This window comes from Acanthisitta chloris, unplaced genomic scaffold (assembly GCF_000695815.1).
Source record: "Acanthisitta chloris isolate BGI_N310 unplaced genomic scaffold, ASM69581v1 scaffold15076, whole genome shotgun sequence".
Lineage (NCBI taxonomy): Eukaryota > Metazoa > Chordata > Aves > Passeriformes > Acanthisittidae > Acanthisitta > Acanthisitta chloris.
Window position 1 is genome coordinate 24,599 of NW_008676651.1, and position 14,898 is coordinate 39,496.

A 14,898-nucleotide genomic window follows, 5' to 3' on the forward strand; every position below is an offset into this window, starting at 1 on the left:
GTCCATGATTCCCTGTATAATCCTCTCAAAACAATAGTTTTCACAGCCCCCCAAAAGGATGCAGTCTGACACATAAATGGGAAACAGATTGTGTTCTTTGGCTGATACTGCTGTGCTGGTTTGGAGGTTGGTTCAGTCAACTTCAGTTTTAGATTACAAGATCTACAAATTAAAGGAAAACCAAAAAAGAAAGAACATCTGCATAATTTTTTTTAATTTTTTTTTGGTGTGTGTGTAGGTTTGTAAAGACATATCTGCTTGTTCCTGGTGATAGGGCAAACAAATCTGTATATACACACAGAATCATTGATGGGCTTTGGTGCATATTAATGGCTTTTCTAGGCAGTGAGACAGTAAGATATTCCCAGTTTGGAACATACTAGATCTGTAAAACACCTTCATATACACCTGAGAGATCCAACATACTTTAAATGTGCTTTTTGTTGTGCTCAAATATAAATGGACCAATACTTTTAGTTTAAAGAAATGCTTCATTTTAAGCTAGTGGAGAAAATGAAAGGGAAACTGAGCTGTGTATATCAGATCATTAGGGAATAAATCATGGGTTGAGTGATGGCAAATCTGCCCTTCAGAGGATGATAGAGGTGACAAGAAAGAACCAAACTCCAAAGACTTTTTTCCTTGTATTTTCCTTATTTTTCTTTCTGTTTTCCTTCCTAGCTAAGCATTTTATTATACCTAGGGGACAGAATTCCTGTAAGGAGATGCAAACCAGGCTAGTCTCAGCATCCTAAGCTCCAGACCATGGTTCTAGGAGTTACAGGAGATGAAGAGTTTGAGGCCAGTAGAGTTGATGGAAAGGAACAGCAGCCTCGACAAGTGTGAGGTTTCCAGCATTTATTTTTAGACATGCATATCAGTTTAATGATGTCAAGTGATGGAAAATTGTGGATGACTTGAAGAATTGGATGGAGGTCATGTAAGGGCATGAGAAGCAAGAGGTAATCTTTTTTAATCATGGGAGGAGAGAGGAAATTAGGGTAAGTGAAAGAAGGAGGAGTAGTTGGAGCAAACAAAATGTATAAGTTTGACTAGGCAGCAGGTTTGTTTTTTTTTTTAGTTTAATGATGTCAAGTGATGGAAAATTGTGGATGACTTGAAGAATTGGATGGAGGTCATGTAAGGGCATGAGAAGCAAGAGGTAATCTTTTTTAATCATGGGAGGAGAGAGGAAATTAGGGTAAGTGAAAGAAGGAGGAGTAGTTGGAGCAAACAAAATGTATAAGTTTGACTAGGCAGCAGGTTTGTTTTTTTTTTTTTTTACAACAGGTTTTCAGGAAGTGTCTTTATTCACATGGCTACTGGAGATTAAATCCTGCTAACCTTAGCCCAGCTCTGACTCAGGAATGTGCTTCTGGGTGTGCTCAGGTTTGGGGAGAGAGCAGCTGAGTAACAACAGAAACAGAGTGATGAAAGTGTTAATATTCTGGCACACTCAGTGGGCAGTGCCAAAATCCAGTGTCCAGTTTGGAGTGTCTGTGGCTTTTCATGCTTAAAATTAGCTGTGAAATGATTTGTCAGGGACAAACAGCAAAGCTTTCTGGAAGGATCACCCAAGAGAAGGAAATAGGCTATGATGAATGAAGTTCTTGTTCACAGTTCTCACAGTGCTCAGAGTAACTCTCCCTGGAATATTCTTCCTGGAATGCCCTTAAATGAGCAGTGGTGATGCCATGGGCTCACCAGGCTGTGCCATGGGGTGTGCAGAAATAGAGCTTGTTTTCTCAGGTCACACCTAAAATGGGTTGGCCACATGGTCGTGATTTGCAGCTGTGTTGGACACCATCAAATAGATTTCATTAAATATTTGTGGTCTCCTATTGAAGACTGCAAAACTCAGACTTTTCTTCCCAGTCTGATTGTTTGAAGACTCTCAAGTTAAAATTTCTAGAGAGCAAACTCAGTTTTTGCTCTAAAAAGCACAGTAGAACCTTTCAAGTCAGGCAAAGCTCTCTCATTTCTGTTACCTTTGAGGGGTTGAGTCCCAAAGGCTCTTGTAGAGCATCATTAACTGCAGTGAGTGCTGTGGTGTCAGCTGCCTTGCAAAGGTTTCCTTCTGCTCAGCAGATGAGAAACATTATCCTCCCTGGTTAGAGCAGGAAAATTCAGTTTACTCTTAGCAGGTTGTGTGGTAGCTTTTAGATCCTGTGAGATGGAACCTTGTAGTGCTGCTGGGTGGGATTGTTATGTGCTAAAGATGGAATGGTGTTTGTCTTAGGGAGCTTGTGGATCCCAAGGTTTTTTTGCTTGTAAGTTGATTCTGTAACTATAATAATGTACTGTGAATTTCCTCACATATTCAATTGCCTGAGATAGAGCTTTAGGGGAATAAGGTGCTGTTTCCATGTGTGATTCTGCCCCTGGACTTGGCTGGAGGTTGGAGTCAGGTGGGAGTTGGTCTCTTCTCCCAGGCAACCAGCAGCAGGACAAGAGGGCACAGACTCAAGCTCTGCCAGGGGAGGGTCAGGTTGGATATTAGGAAGAGATTTTTTCCAGAGAGAGTGCTCAGGCATTGGAATGTGCTGCCTAGGGAGGTGGTGGATTCCCCATCCCTGGAGGTTTTCAAGCTGAGACTGGATGTGGCACTTAGTGCTATGGGCTAGGGTTGGACTTGATGATCTTTGAGGTTTTTTCCAACCAGGTTGGTTCTATGATTCTACATCCCAAGGGTAGGAAAGCTCTCATGTTCCCCTGATACACCAAATGTTCATCTGAGTGAACAAGGGTAAGAAACAACCTTTGAACTATAATAAACTGTTAATCTTGGATCAAAACTGCAAGAAAACGAGTACTCAGGGTCAAACTTTGACCACTTGGTGAGAACTATGGGTAGTTTTGACCTTCTCAAGCTTTGATTTATTAAACTATATAAAAGATAAACCTTTTCCAAGCGATCCTGAGGCTAGTGTGGAGGTTTGGGAGAGCACATTTCCATGCTGAGGCACAGTTTTGTTTCCCTGCTGTACCAGCCCTCCGTGCGTGGAGTGATGGAGAGAGGGATGAGGGAGGAAGTCTCCATGCTCAGCCAGACCAACCCAGCTGGAGCACAAACCTTCCCCCAGTAACTTGTCAAAAGAAGCACCACAGGGAAAAGATAATGCACAGCACCATTACAGGCAAAGCTGCTGCTTCCAGGGCCACTTTAAATTCCACTTTAAATTATTCAATACTGTAAACGCTATAAAGTTAATTAGAAGAGGAACAAACTCTACAAAGATAAATGTGTTTTCAATATGTTTCTCAGGGAGGGTACAGTAGAAACCAGTGAATGAGAGGAAATTTATTTCTGGCAGCACTCTAGACATGGAGCTGTGGTTGAACTTTTTACCCTAATTACGTCCCCACTAATGCCTGCAGCGGTCTGGAATCAAAGTGGCCCTTCAGGCCCTGGAAAGCCTCTGATGTGGCGACCGTTTGTTGTGTGAGGAGGTTACTGCACAGCAAAAGGAATATTGTGACAGGATTTTTCAAAATTTCTCAGTTACCACCCACCTCACTTGTTGCCTACAAAAATAGAGTAATTGTTTGCATCTGTGTGTTTTTGTCTGTCTTAGAAATAACTGTTATAAATCAACGTGACAGAGCTGGGGAACACTTGAGGATTAGATTTGCTTTGCTTATATGTTTTTAGGGTTGTGTCTGTGTTAGAGGCTATGAGAAGGATTTAAAGGGCTTTGCAAAAGAGGTAGAAATCGCAGGATGGAAGTTGGTCTCTTTTTCTGAGAACACACACACCTCAGGTACTGAGCTCTCAATCAGTCCAAGGAAGATGCTGTTTAATCTGGTGGTTTTTTTTCCTATATAACTGCTGTCACTTCTTGCTCATATTTGGAGCAGCTGATTGCAAACTGCTTCAGCTTACAGCCCTTGTTGCTGCTCAGCTGCTGCCACTGGAGTAACTCACTGCAGCTCCTCAGTGTTTGAACGTTGCATCTGGTAGTAGATGCTTTTTTCTCTCTTACCATTGACTCTCTTGAGTCCTTCTCCCCTCAAACATCAGAGGAGTTTGCTGAGCTCAAGCATTCATACGTGGATTAGCTTCTTTTAAATCTCCAAAGCACAGAAAAAGACACTTAAAGCACAGGAAGTGGAATCTGTTAAAAAAATCTAATGTAATCATTCTTTCATTGTTTTTTTGAAGCCAAATTCATATATTTCAGGACCTTTAAAAATTCAAATTTACAAAGGTAAATGCGTAAGTTTTTCTTCAGCAGTTCTAACCAGAGATTTGGGAGGCTCCTGCTGTGTGGAAACATAAGGCACATGCTTAGAAAATGATCTTGCTCAATCCCTTCCTTCTCTAAATTCAGACCAGGGAATATAGTCAGAGGAGGAGACTCTTTATGCAGTTTTGGATTGCTGCTCACAACCTTGTTCTTAAAATTAAGTGTGATTTAAATGATGACTAGAATGTTTGTGCTGTATAATTTTCATGTTTCACAGATGAGACATCCATAAAACAACACTAAATGTTTCAGTCAGTTTTGCCTGCACAGTTTGAACGACTGTTGGAGCATCAGCTGTGCTAGGTGACTGTGGTGAGACTGCAGCATTTCTGTCTGCCCTTCCCTAGCAATTGGCATTCCTCCTGGGAATATCAGCCACATCTAACTAGGAAATTCCCCCAGTTTTATGCAAACTGGTCCAGGAAAGAGGTGTCTGTATCGGTGAGTTCAGTGAGAAAAAGGCTGTAACAGAAGCTGAGGTTATTTTTGATAAGCAATTCCTGGAGGATTTCAGCCTTCAGGTCAGTTTAAGGAAAATACTGGTTTGGCTGCTCGCAGGGAATGAGTGAGGTAGAAGGGGAATGAGAAGAGGAATTATTTTCAGGTAGAGTTTCATCATTCCAAACCAGCTCCTGGTGAGTTCATTTGTGGTGACAGTTCTGCACATGTGTAGAACATGGTTCTGCTGTGTCAAGGCATAAAGCAAAGCAGGAAATACCTCAGAGCTTATAATTAATGGGCACTTGGGAAAAGTTTGGCCTACCTGATGTGACCAGAACCTCAGAGAAGCTTTGTTGTTCACGGCACTTTTCAAGTGCTTTAACCATAAGATCTAAGCTCATTTCTGCTCAACTTCAGTCATACACACTCTTAAAACCCTTTAATTATTGCTTAGAAATGGGATTGTTTTCAAGCTTCTCAAAAATTGTAATTTGAGCCATACACTAGCACAGAAACAATTAAGGTTTTGTCGATTGCTGAGCAGCTGAAAGATGTCTTCTAATGGTCTCTGTCATGCAACTCGAGGCAGAAGCTGCTTAATGCAGAGGTGATGAAGTGTTGCACAATCCCAGAGGTTCCTTATGCCGCCGATGACACGGAGGGAAGAGGCATTGGAGATAAAGCAGGTTGGGGCAAGGCTTTGTGTTTCATGTTGAGGCCAAGAAGGGGCTTTGTGTGGGGTTTGGGACGGCGGCGCGGGTGGGTGTGGAGACACTTGCTCAACTGCTGCTAGTGGTGATGGCATGGGAGAGGAGAAGATGCCAATAGGTCTGTCAGGTCCATGAGTCATCAGGGAAAGCACAGAAAGGAAAAGTGAACCTGGAATCTAAAGAAATTCATTGCAAGAACCAACAGGATGGAATATTTGGTCCTTCGGAGTACTTTTGCCTGTTCCCAGTTGTGGGTAAAGCCTTTTTGGTGTGGGTTATGGAATCACACACAAGTTGGAGCTCCAATGTTCATGGGTGGCAGAGGAATATGCCTCAAATATATACAATTAACTGCATCTGTGCTGTGATATTTAGCTGCATCTCTATTAGCCTATTCCCTCTATATTCCCTCTATATTCCCTCTATATTCCCTCTATATTCCCTCTATATTCCCTCTATATTCCCTCTATATTCCCTCTATATTCCCTCTATATTCCCTCTATATTCCCTCTATATTCCCTCTATATTCCCTCTATATTCCCTCTATATTCCCTCTATATTCCCTCTATATTCCCTCTATATTCCCTCTATATTCCCTCTATATTCCCTCTATATTCCCTCTATATTCCCTCTATATTCCCTCTATATTCCCTCTATATTCCCTCCATATTCCCTCCATATTCCCTCCATATTCCCTCCATATTCCCTCCATATTCCTATTCCTATAGCCATCCACCACTGATCATTTACACTGATTGGTGTAAATGCCTCAGAGGAAAGAAAAAAAGCTTTGGTTTTGATTTGAAGTGTTGTAAATGTTGGTGGTTTCTAAAATCTGGGCCTAGCTGTGGCTTTGGCTCCACAAGATTCTCTGTTTGGGTTCTACCTGTGCTTGCTGAAATTTGGCTGCAGCTGAGGTGTTTCACCATCAATTTGCCCTCAGAGTTGTTCTCTGGATCCTTCCTATTAAGCTGTGACATGTGACTGTCTCTTGAGATGCATTTTTTATTTTGGTCCATAGTGGATGATCTTAAAGATCTGTGTGGCAGTTACAGTACAAATTCCATACCTTTGTGCCAGTGGGGAATTCTGCTCCATTTGACACTGAGAAGGAGAAGACAACTCTTTAAATGTACTTTATTCTATATTTTCAGAGGAAAAACATCTACCAGATTGTAACTTTGATCATAGAAATGTTAGTCTGTGATAGAGGTGTGAGAAATGTGTGTTCTCTTCTGACATTCATCTTTGCTCATGTCCTTGAAGATTTACAGCACTTTCTCCACTTTAACATATGTTCACAGAATGCTCAAGGACAGCCAGTGCAGGTTTGTAAATTGTGTATAAAAGCACTGTTTGGTTCCACACAAGCAAAATCTAGTCCAGAATATCTCAGAGAAAAAAAAAAACAACCCTTGATTGTGATGTGAACGTGGAGCTCCAGCTGTACTTCCCCTCAGTGATAGCTACGGTCAAGTAAGCCTTGTAGATAAACAAATCTCCTGAGATGCTGCTAATCTGGCTGTATTAACTAACTGCAAATATGATGGGACAGCTCTGTTTTGTAACATGTGGTGTGTCTCAGTGAAGTGGAAAGTGTGTCACACTCGGGTCTCTGGGCAGAGCCATGCCCCAGCTGAGCAGGCAGCTTGTGCTAGATTTTACACTCCAGTGCCAGGCACAGGCTGAGGGGCTCTGCAGTGGGGGGAGGCTCGTGGGGTACCTTTATGCACCTGGAAATTTGAAAACAGGCCCAACAAAACCACTTCACCTCGAGCAAGTCTCTTCTGGGGATGAGAGTGAGTGATGTTATGGGCAGACAACACAATCGTAGAATGATCCAGGTTGGAGGAGATCTCTAAGAGCAGCAAGTCCTACCATCAATCTGTTACTGCTGTTACCCCTAAATCATATCCTCCAGCATCAGATGCCTCTGAAACACCTCCAGGGATGGTGACTCCACCACCTCCCTGGGCAATACAGTGCCTGACCAAACATGTTACGTGCTGCTGCTAAGGCAGGATGTGGGAAGAGCTGTCTGTTGCCACAAGGAGAGTAATTTGAAGGTTGCTAAGTATTTTAATATTTTTAAGGATTCCCCCTTTTAATTTTCTCTTTGAACTGATGCTACTTTTGTAATATCTGTTATGATGATACCAGTGTGTGGACAAAATAAAAGTGGATCCATTAGTTGTTGAAGCTACTTAAGAAATCCATGACCTCCTTTGGGGAAAAACATCTGTTCCAGGAACATCAAGAAAATTTGTTATTTCACATTGTTCCCTCACAGAACTCCAAGAGTGGAAACAATCTTCCACTTTTTCCAACCTTTTCTAGCTTTTTGCTGCATTGAACTGAACATTTTGCTCATCTATTTAAGGTAGAATTTCACCTCTCTCAATAAACAGATCTTTTCCCATGCCTGAAAACACTTGAACAGAGACTTCTGGGCACTCAGTTCAGATAACTGTTCATCACCTATAAGCCCTTGATAGGCTCTTTTTATTCTTTTTGATGAGACAATTAATGCTCTTTGTCCACAGAAACATGTCTTAAACATAATTATACCTGTTTTGATCTTTCAATTTGAAGTAAATTATTAGGAACAATTAATTAATCTTTATACTAGTTTGGGTTTCTAAATGAATGTGCAAAACATATTTATAGAGTGGGAGATCTCCCTACAGCCATTAGACTGGTTTTAATTTTATTTGCTTCATTTAACTGAGGGGAAAAAAACAACCAAAAATGTGGACACACATTTTATATTGAAACTGTTTCCATCCCTCTCTTCCCACATTTCTTTCTTAGTAGCATAAGGATAGTTGTTTGGCTCTTCTAGGTTAAACTCAGCCTAAAATCTGCTTTGTGTTTTGTTTTAGAACCTTGTTTATTGGTGATAAGTTTTGTGTGTTCTGACACCTTTAAAGAAGCTGATGCAGCTCTGCTAGGAAAGAGTAGTATGCAGAGCTCCTCTTACAGAAAGTTGTATGAATTTCCAGATGAATTTGATAATAGAGGGTTTTTTCTGCTCTCACATATGATCACTTTGTATTTCTTAACACGATAGAATATTCTGGAGTATTTTAAGGGAAACTTTCTGTACATTTCTTGTCACTAAAAGCTTCTTTGGGCACTTCTTAAGAGAATGGAACTAGACAGTTTGACATCACTGAGATTTGGCCCAAAGTCCTTCACTTTGAGCAGTTGAAATGTACCTGAAATTCTCAGATTTGAACCTTAAAAATGGGCTGGAAGCTGCTTTTCACAGGTGTGAGAGATCTGAACTGTTTGCTGAGTGCTGAGTCAGTGTTAGCTCCTTCATTCCCTCACCATGCTGCCAAATCAGTGCAGCACATCCATCTCCTTTCCCCCCTTACCATCTCAGCTCTTCCTCCAGTGCTTTTTGAGACTTCCCTTGCTGTGTGGGAGGTGTCTGTGTGCTCCTGGCACTGCTGTGGTCCATGTGTGCAGAGTGTCCCTCCTGCTCTTGTCCTGGGAAGTGGCTGCACTTGATCTCCCAAGGGCAGCCCTGGCCTGGCCACTTAGAGCCAGCACTTGGCAGCTGCTCCAGGCCATGGGAGTGACACTCTCCCTGCAAGTGTCACCCCTAAATAGGGAGAAAATATGAGGAAGAAGGTAAATGATGATCATTTTTTCAAAGAAACAGAAATCTGGTGGAAGAAACTGAGGTTTGTAATCTCCTGTCATGGAACAGAGCCTGGAACAGGTGTAGACAGAGAACAACTTGTGTTTTCTGCTCAGAATCAGTGAATCCCAATATGAAGTCAGTCATTAGCTCAGTTAGCCATGCAGAGAGTCTGGGAGTAAACAGCAATTCCCTGGCATGGAATTAGCTTTTCATTAAAAGCACTTAAATCTCCTCAAAGCTTCACAAATATTTTCTTCCAGGTAATAGCAAAGCTCTTTAATTAAATTGATAAGTGAATGGATGACAAAAACATCTGTGATTGCCCTTGGAAAGAACAATGTGCACAGGACTGATTTAAAATCACTTACAAATGGTCACGTATAGCTGAGGATGGGCAGGAAGAATAAGGCAAAGAACTGAACTGCTTTAATAAGCTGATTTTGATGTACCTTTGCCATGGAGTGTTCTTTGAGCACAGAGCTTGTAGTCATGTGGGAATGGGATTTATTTAGGTACAAGTTTTGCCTTTTAATGAAGTTTAACTTCATCGGGAATCGATTTTGCTAACGATAAAATGGACATAACTTTGCCTGGTTAAATAGGTATAAAATAATAGAGTTGCTTAATGCATTTGCCTTCTGTAATTTATACCTGGGCAGCTAATTATGATCATCTGCCTGAAAGCAGGAGAGGTTTGCACAGGACCACAGCTTGTAGGAAAAGAGTTATTGTCACCTGCAGATCAGGATTTATGTGGCTGCAGAGGCAGAAAAAGAAGGAACTCAGTTTTCCTGCAGTGGTTTATAATCTTCCAACCCAGCACAGCACTGTCCAAGCCCATGAGACAGTGAAGGATGAGGATAACATGGAATTTTTTTCACTGATAGACTTGATCAAAATCTTCGAGGAAGATGCAAGAGTGAAATTTCTGTCTCTAACACAAATATTTCAGTGCTGTAGCAAATAATTTCCTCCCTTGTATTAAGGGATTGGATTTAGTAACATGTGTCCAAGGTCGGTACAGGTTTTTCCTATTTGGAATTAAGTGTTTCCATGCTTTTTGCAATTTGTGGTGCACTTAAAATGTCTGTGCTGCTTTGGCTCTCACTGCAGCACACACTTCTGGGGGAAGTGTCACTTTCTCAGAAGTCTTGCTCTGCTTTTCCTGATTTTTGGGATGAATCTGTTAAGCACCATGAATTAGAAAATGAGTTACAGAGTGGAGTTTTCAAGCTCTTCCTGTGGAAAGGTGAGATGCAGAGAGCCATTAGGTGATGAAAGCCTCACTGAAAGCCTTTTCTGCTGTGGTGTTTGAGGCATAAAACCCACAATCCTTGAAGGTATTTTGTTTGTTAGAGTTTGCATTCTGGTGTGCTTCCCTGGGAAAGAAGAGGGAATGCTGCAGAGGGAAGAAGAGGACTGCAGATCTGTGATAGGGCTGGAAAACAAGCTGAAAACTTAAGGCTTGAAAGTCCTTTTCACTTGAGTCTTGGTGCTTGGATTGCTCTGGGTGGTTCCTGACTGACACACGAGTGTAGGTCAATGCAGTGAAGCCTTTGTGTGTTGTTGACAGAGACACAGAAGCTCAACAGCAGAGTAAGCACAAATTCTGCCTCGCACGAAGAAGTAATTTCATAAAAATAAAGTGGTCAAAATGTTGGAACAACTTACCATAAAAATAGAGGACTCATTGTTGGTGGAAGTCTTTTAAGGGTTCCTGACTGACACACGAGTGTAGGTCAATGCAGTGAAGCCTTTGTGTGTTGTTGACAGAGACACAGAAGCTCAACAGCAGAGTAAGCACAAATTCTGCCTCGCACGAAGAAGTAATTTCATAAAAATAAAGTGGTCAAAATGTTGGAACAACTTACCATAAAAATAGAGGACTCATTGTTGGTGGAAGTCTTTTAAGATTAGGTTGGAAAGAAGTAATTTCATAAAAATAAAGTGATCAAAATGTTGGAACAACTTGACATAAAAATAGAGAACTCATTGTTGGTGGAAGTCTTTTAAGACAAGATTAGGTTGCTTGGTAAAAAGTCATTTCTTTGAGCTTTTGGGCTGTTTTGTGCATGGCCTGGAGAGAGAAGATGATCCTTTTAGCACTGAAATCTGTTAATCTGAGCAAACCTTCTTCAGGGCCCTTGAGGAGAACAGAATTGCCTTTGTGGTCTCAACATGTTAATAATATTACTGCAAAGATCCTAATCAAACCTCATGCTTCAACTTTCCAGTGTGAAGGTTCAGGCAGGAGTTTTTTCCAATATACACTTAATTAACTCTGTGCTCTGGTTTTCTTTGGCTTTGCTTGTCCTTCTGTGAGGCATCAGGGGGTGACCACAGCGAGAACAGGTCACTGGAGAATCCTAACCTGAATTTTAGGTCATCTTTAGAGCAGTGTGACAGACTTTGGTGGGCTGTTAGGAACATATTTATAGCTGTTCTGTGCTGATATTGCTTAAAATCTCTCTGATGCCATGCTCATTTTGTAGCTCCATGTCATCTCTTCATGTAATTTCATTGATATTTTGATGCAGTTTCACCTTTTCCTAAAGTTTTCCTTCATTTGAATCCACTAACAATTGGCTTTGAGTGGGACAGCAAGTGGGACAGCAAGTTTGACAGTCAGGAAACGTAAGGAAAATCTGTCTATAATCTGAGGGAATAACTCACAGGGATTTGATTTGTGACAATGTTATTGCCAAATTGCAAACCCCAGTGTTCTCATATTTCTGTCTTAATTCTTCCTCTTTGCATAGTCATCACTGGTACAGTGATGTGGTCAGAGCTCTGCTCAGTGCTGAGATGGACACAAACCTTTGGCTCCTCTTGGCTAGGAGTCTTTTTGCTTTCTTCTGTCCCAAATGATGGTGGTTTTAGCACAGACCTTCAGCTGGTGGGTTCCAACCACATCTACCTGCAGTGTCTCCATGATGAAATGCCTCCTCACAGCTCTTTGTGAAACAGAGCAGTAACTGGAGTTTCACACAGCTCAAAGGTTTCGAGAACTTCCGATGGGCACCAGAAGCTTTTCCAAGTGTGTGTGGCTCCATCCATGCTGGGTTTGGTGGTGTTCTCTGGGAGTTTGGAGCCTTCTGGTTGTGCAGCTGCAATTCAAGTAGATTGATGATGCTAAGTGTTCTTTTTTGTTCTCATAGGTGGTGTCATTTTTAATATTTGTGTGTTTGTTTGGTAATTTAGCGAGGGAAGTTGAGTGCAGAACGTTGCACTGTGCTGTAACTCTGTGGTGGCAAACTAGTCCTGCCTCTTGCAGCCTCTTGCACTTGTGGTGTTGCTCCATCCCTGCCCTTCTGCTTTCCTTAGATCCATGTCCATCAGCCTCATTCTCCTGCTCTAGGAGAGCTGATCTTGCTTCTGGCTGAGGGGATAAATAGCATACAAGGAGGATAAAGAAAGATCATTCCTAATTTCAGAAAGAAATCTCTGGAGAAGAACTGAAATCCATCAGTGCTGGAGAATCCTCTGTCTGTGGTTCTACTGAACAATGAAATTAAAATCCTTGATTTTTTCCCCTCCCAGCAAGTTGAAAACATGTTATTGAGACAATCATTTTAACCCCCCCCAACACACATTTTCCATTTTGACATTGGAATCTGTGTACCCTTTTCTCAACATCATCATTTGCTGTAGGTAATAAATTACTTAATTAAAAAGAAGTTTGTACATAGACCTTGCAGTGGTTTGTTGTGTTTTCTAGCAGCAATGAACTTCCATGTGCTTCAAGGAACTCCACTCGAGTCTCGCTGTTTTGAAAGTGTTTTTGAAGGGCCTTTGAAGTGCCTAGAGTAATGACTAGCACCCTCTAGTTATTGGCCTAGGTATGTGCCTAGAAAAATGTGTGTTTTGGGCAGAATTTCAGTAGGTAAAATGTCAAAACTTCTTTTTTTTCCTATTCTTTCTGCGACAGTTCTTTGTGTGCATTGACTATTGTACATTACTCTATGAACCATTGTATTATCCTGAGGCACTGGAGGTAAACACTTAGTATTTGTACTCCCAACTCTCCAGAAAATCCTGGAGCAGCTTGAGCAGATCCAAAAGACAAGTGAGTGTTGTGGCAGGAATTGTGTTAAAGTCTGTAAAATAAACCAGATATGGGCAAGGGGAAACACCCTCTTCTCCCAATGCTCAGGAGATGTTTGTACAGCTGGCAGTCTGTGCTCCTTCATATCCCTTGACCCAGGAGTAGCCAAGATTTTAATGCGTTCTTGGAGGGGAGAGAAGGTGTTATGGAACAGAACTGCCACATCAAAGCTTCTCCTCAGCTTGTAAAATGGTTTCCACCACTACCTTCCTCGGCCCTATCGCAGCACTCAGCACTTTCTCCCACTCAGCCTTTTTATTAAGGAATGGCCTCGGAGTTTTATTTATGCTGAAATGATAAAAGTCACCCAAAGCGGTTGAAAAGATCTGCAGAGCTCAAACAAAAGTCCATCAGGGATGTAATGTAAATTCTGGGTAATGGGTCCCTATCAGGCCAAGCCATGTGATTCAGGCTGAAGAAAGTCCTCCCTTCAGTAGAATCTTACCCTGTGGAGTTGTTTTTCAACTAGAACATGGTCTAAAACTTCATGGCTTACATTTTGCTGAGGTTCTGAAGTCTTATTTGTGGCACAGGAAACCAAGTGCTGATAATCAGCTGCACACTGCAGGTTCATGGCCATGATCATGGAGATGATAACTCAGCTCTCATCATCCCTTCCCTTAGTGAGAAGGCTTACACTGACCCTCTGTCCTCCAGCATTCTGCTGGAGCAAATCCAACCTTTAGTCCAAGGTTGACCTCAAGTCAAATTCCTTGAGAACAGGAGAGATGGTCAAGTCCATCCAGTTCAAACCTTTTGTCCAAAGTTGGACACATTGACCTTGGAGGTCTTTTCCAAGCTTAATGATTTGCTGCTTTTTCCTTTAGCATGCTAAATGAGGTAAGGAGGCTAAAACAATTCAATAATAATTAAAAGCTCTAATTCTTTCCATTAAAATCTGTTTGTCCATCCCTTGCAGCACCAGCCCACCCTACTGCTGTGTGGATCTGTATTCCTTGAGGACAGGAGAGATGGTCAAGTCCATCCAGTTCAAGACTCCTATTTATGACCTGCATTGCAATAAAAGGTAAGGCTGGTTCCTCTGCTTTCCTCCTGGGTGAGACCTGGAAAATTGCAGTAAGAAATACAATTTTTTTGTCTTCCCTGTAAGCACAGCTCTGGTTCTCCATTGCTCAAGGGATATTCCAGTTTGGTTCTGACAATATGCTTCCCCAGTGGCTTTTGTTTAAGAAGCTCAAACCATTTTGCATCTGAAATCATTTAAGCTTCTTTCAGTTGTCATGAGGGTGAGCAGGAATCGTGGAAATCCTCCATCATCCACCTTATCCATGCCAGAAATGGGATCAGGGAGAGTTTTAACAGTATGGAGCACTAAGGAGTTTATGTCTCTCTTCTGTGTCTTCTGTTGGTCTGTCATGTATTGCCTTCCTGCACATCCAGGAATTTCCTGGGCTGCAGTGTGTGGGTTACAGGGAATAATGTTCCAGTGAGCCAAATAACAGAGCAGCATTTCCTAGCTGGGATAACACAGCCTGATACCTGACAGCAAATGGCTCTGAAGGCTGAGGATCAGAGTTCAAACAGAACTCAGACTGTTGTGGCCACGGAACGATGAGTTCAGGCTTCTCTGAGCTAAACCTTTGTCTCTCCCAGACACACAAAACTGAACACCCTTGGAGTCTGCCACATTCTTTCAAGGCAGAAGAGAAATCCCAGGATCCCTGTGTGAGGATCTTGCTGATCCCTTGGCACTGCTGGTGGGAGAATTTGCTGCAGTGACTT

At 41.9% G+C, this 14,898-nt stretch overlaps 1 protein-coding gene across 1 annotated transcript in view; it reads left to right on the plus strand.

Moving 5' to 3' along the window:
• Positions 1-14,898, plus strand: part of BCAS3 (breast carcinoma amplified sequence 3) — a gene marked incomplete at its 3' end in the record, with an annotated part of 109,862 nt that overhangs the window by 23,463 nt on the left and 71,501 nt on the right. Inside the window, exon 7 of the mRNA XM_009076225.1 lies at positions 14,075-14,182. Coding sequence (XP_009074473.1) covers positions 14,075-14,182 — 108 coding nt within the window. The remainder of the gene's footprint in view (positions 1-14,074; positions 14,183-14,898) is intronic.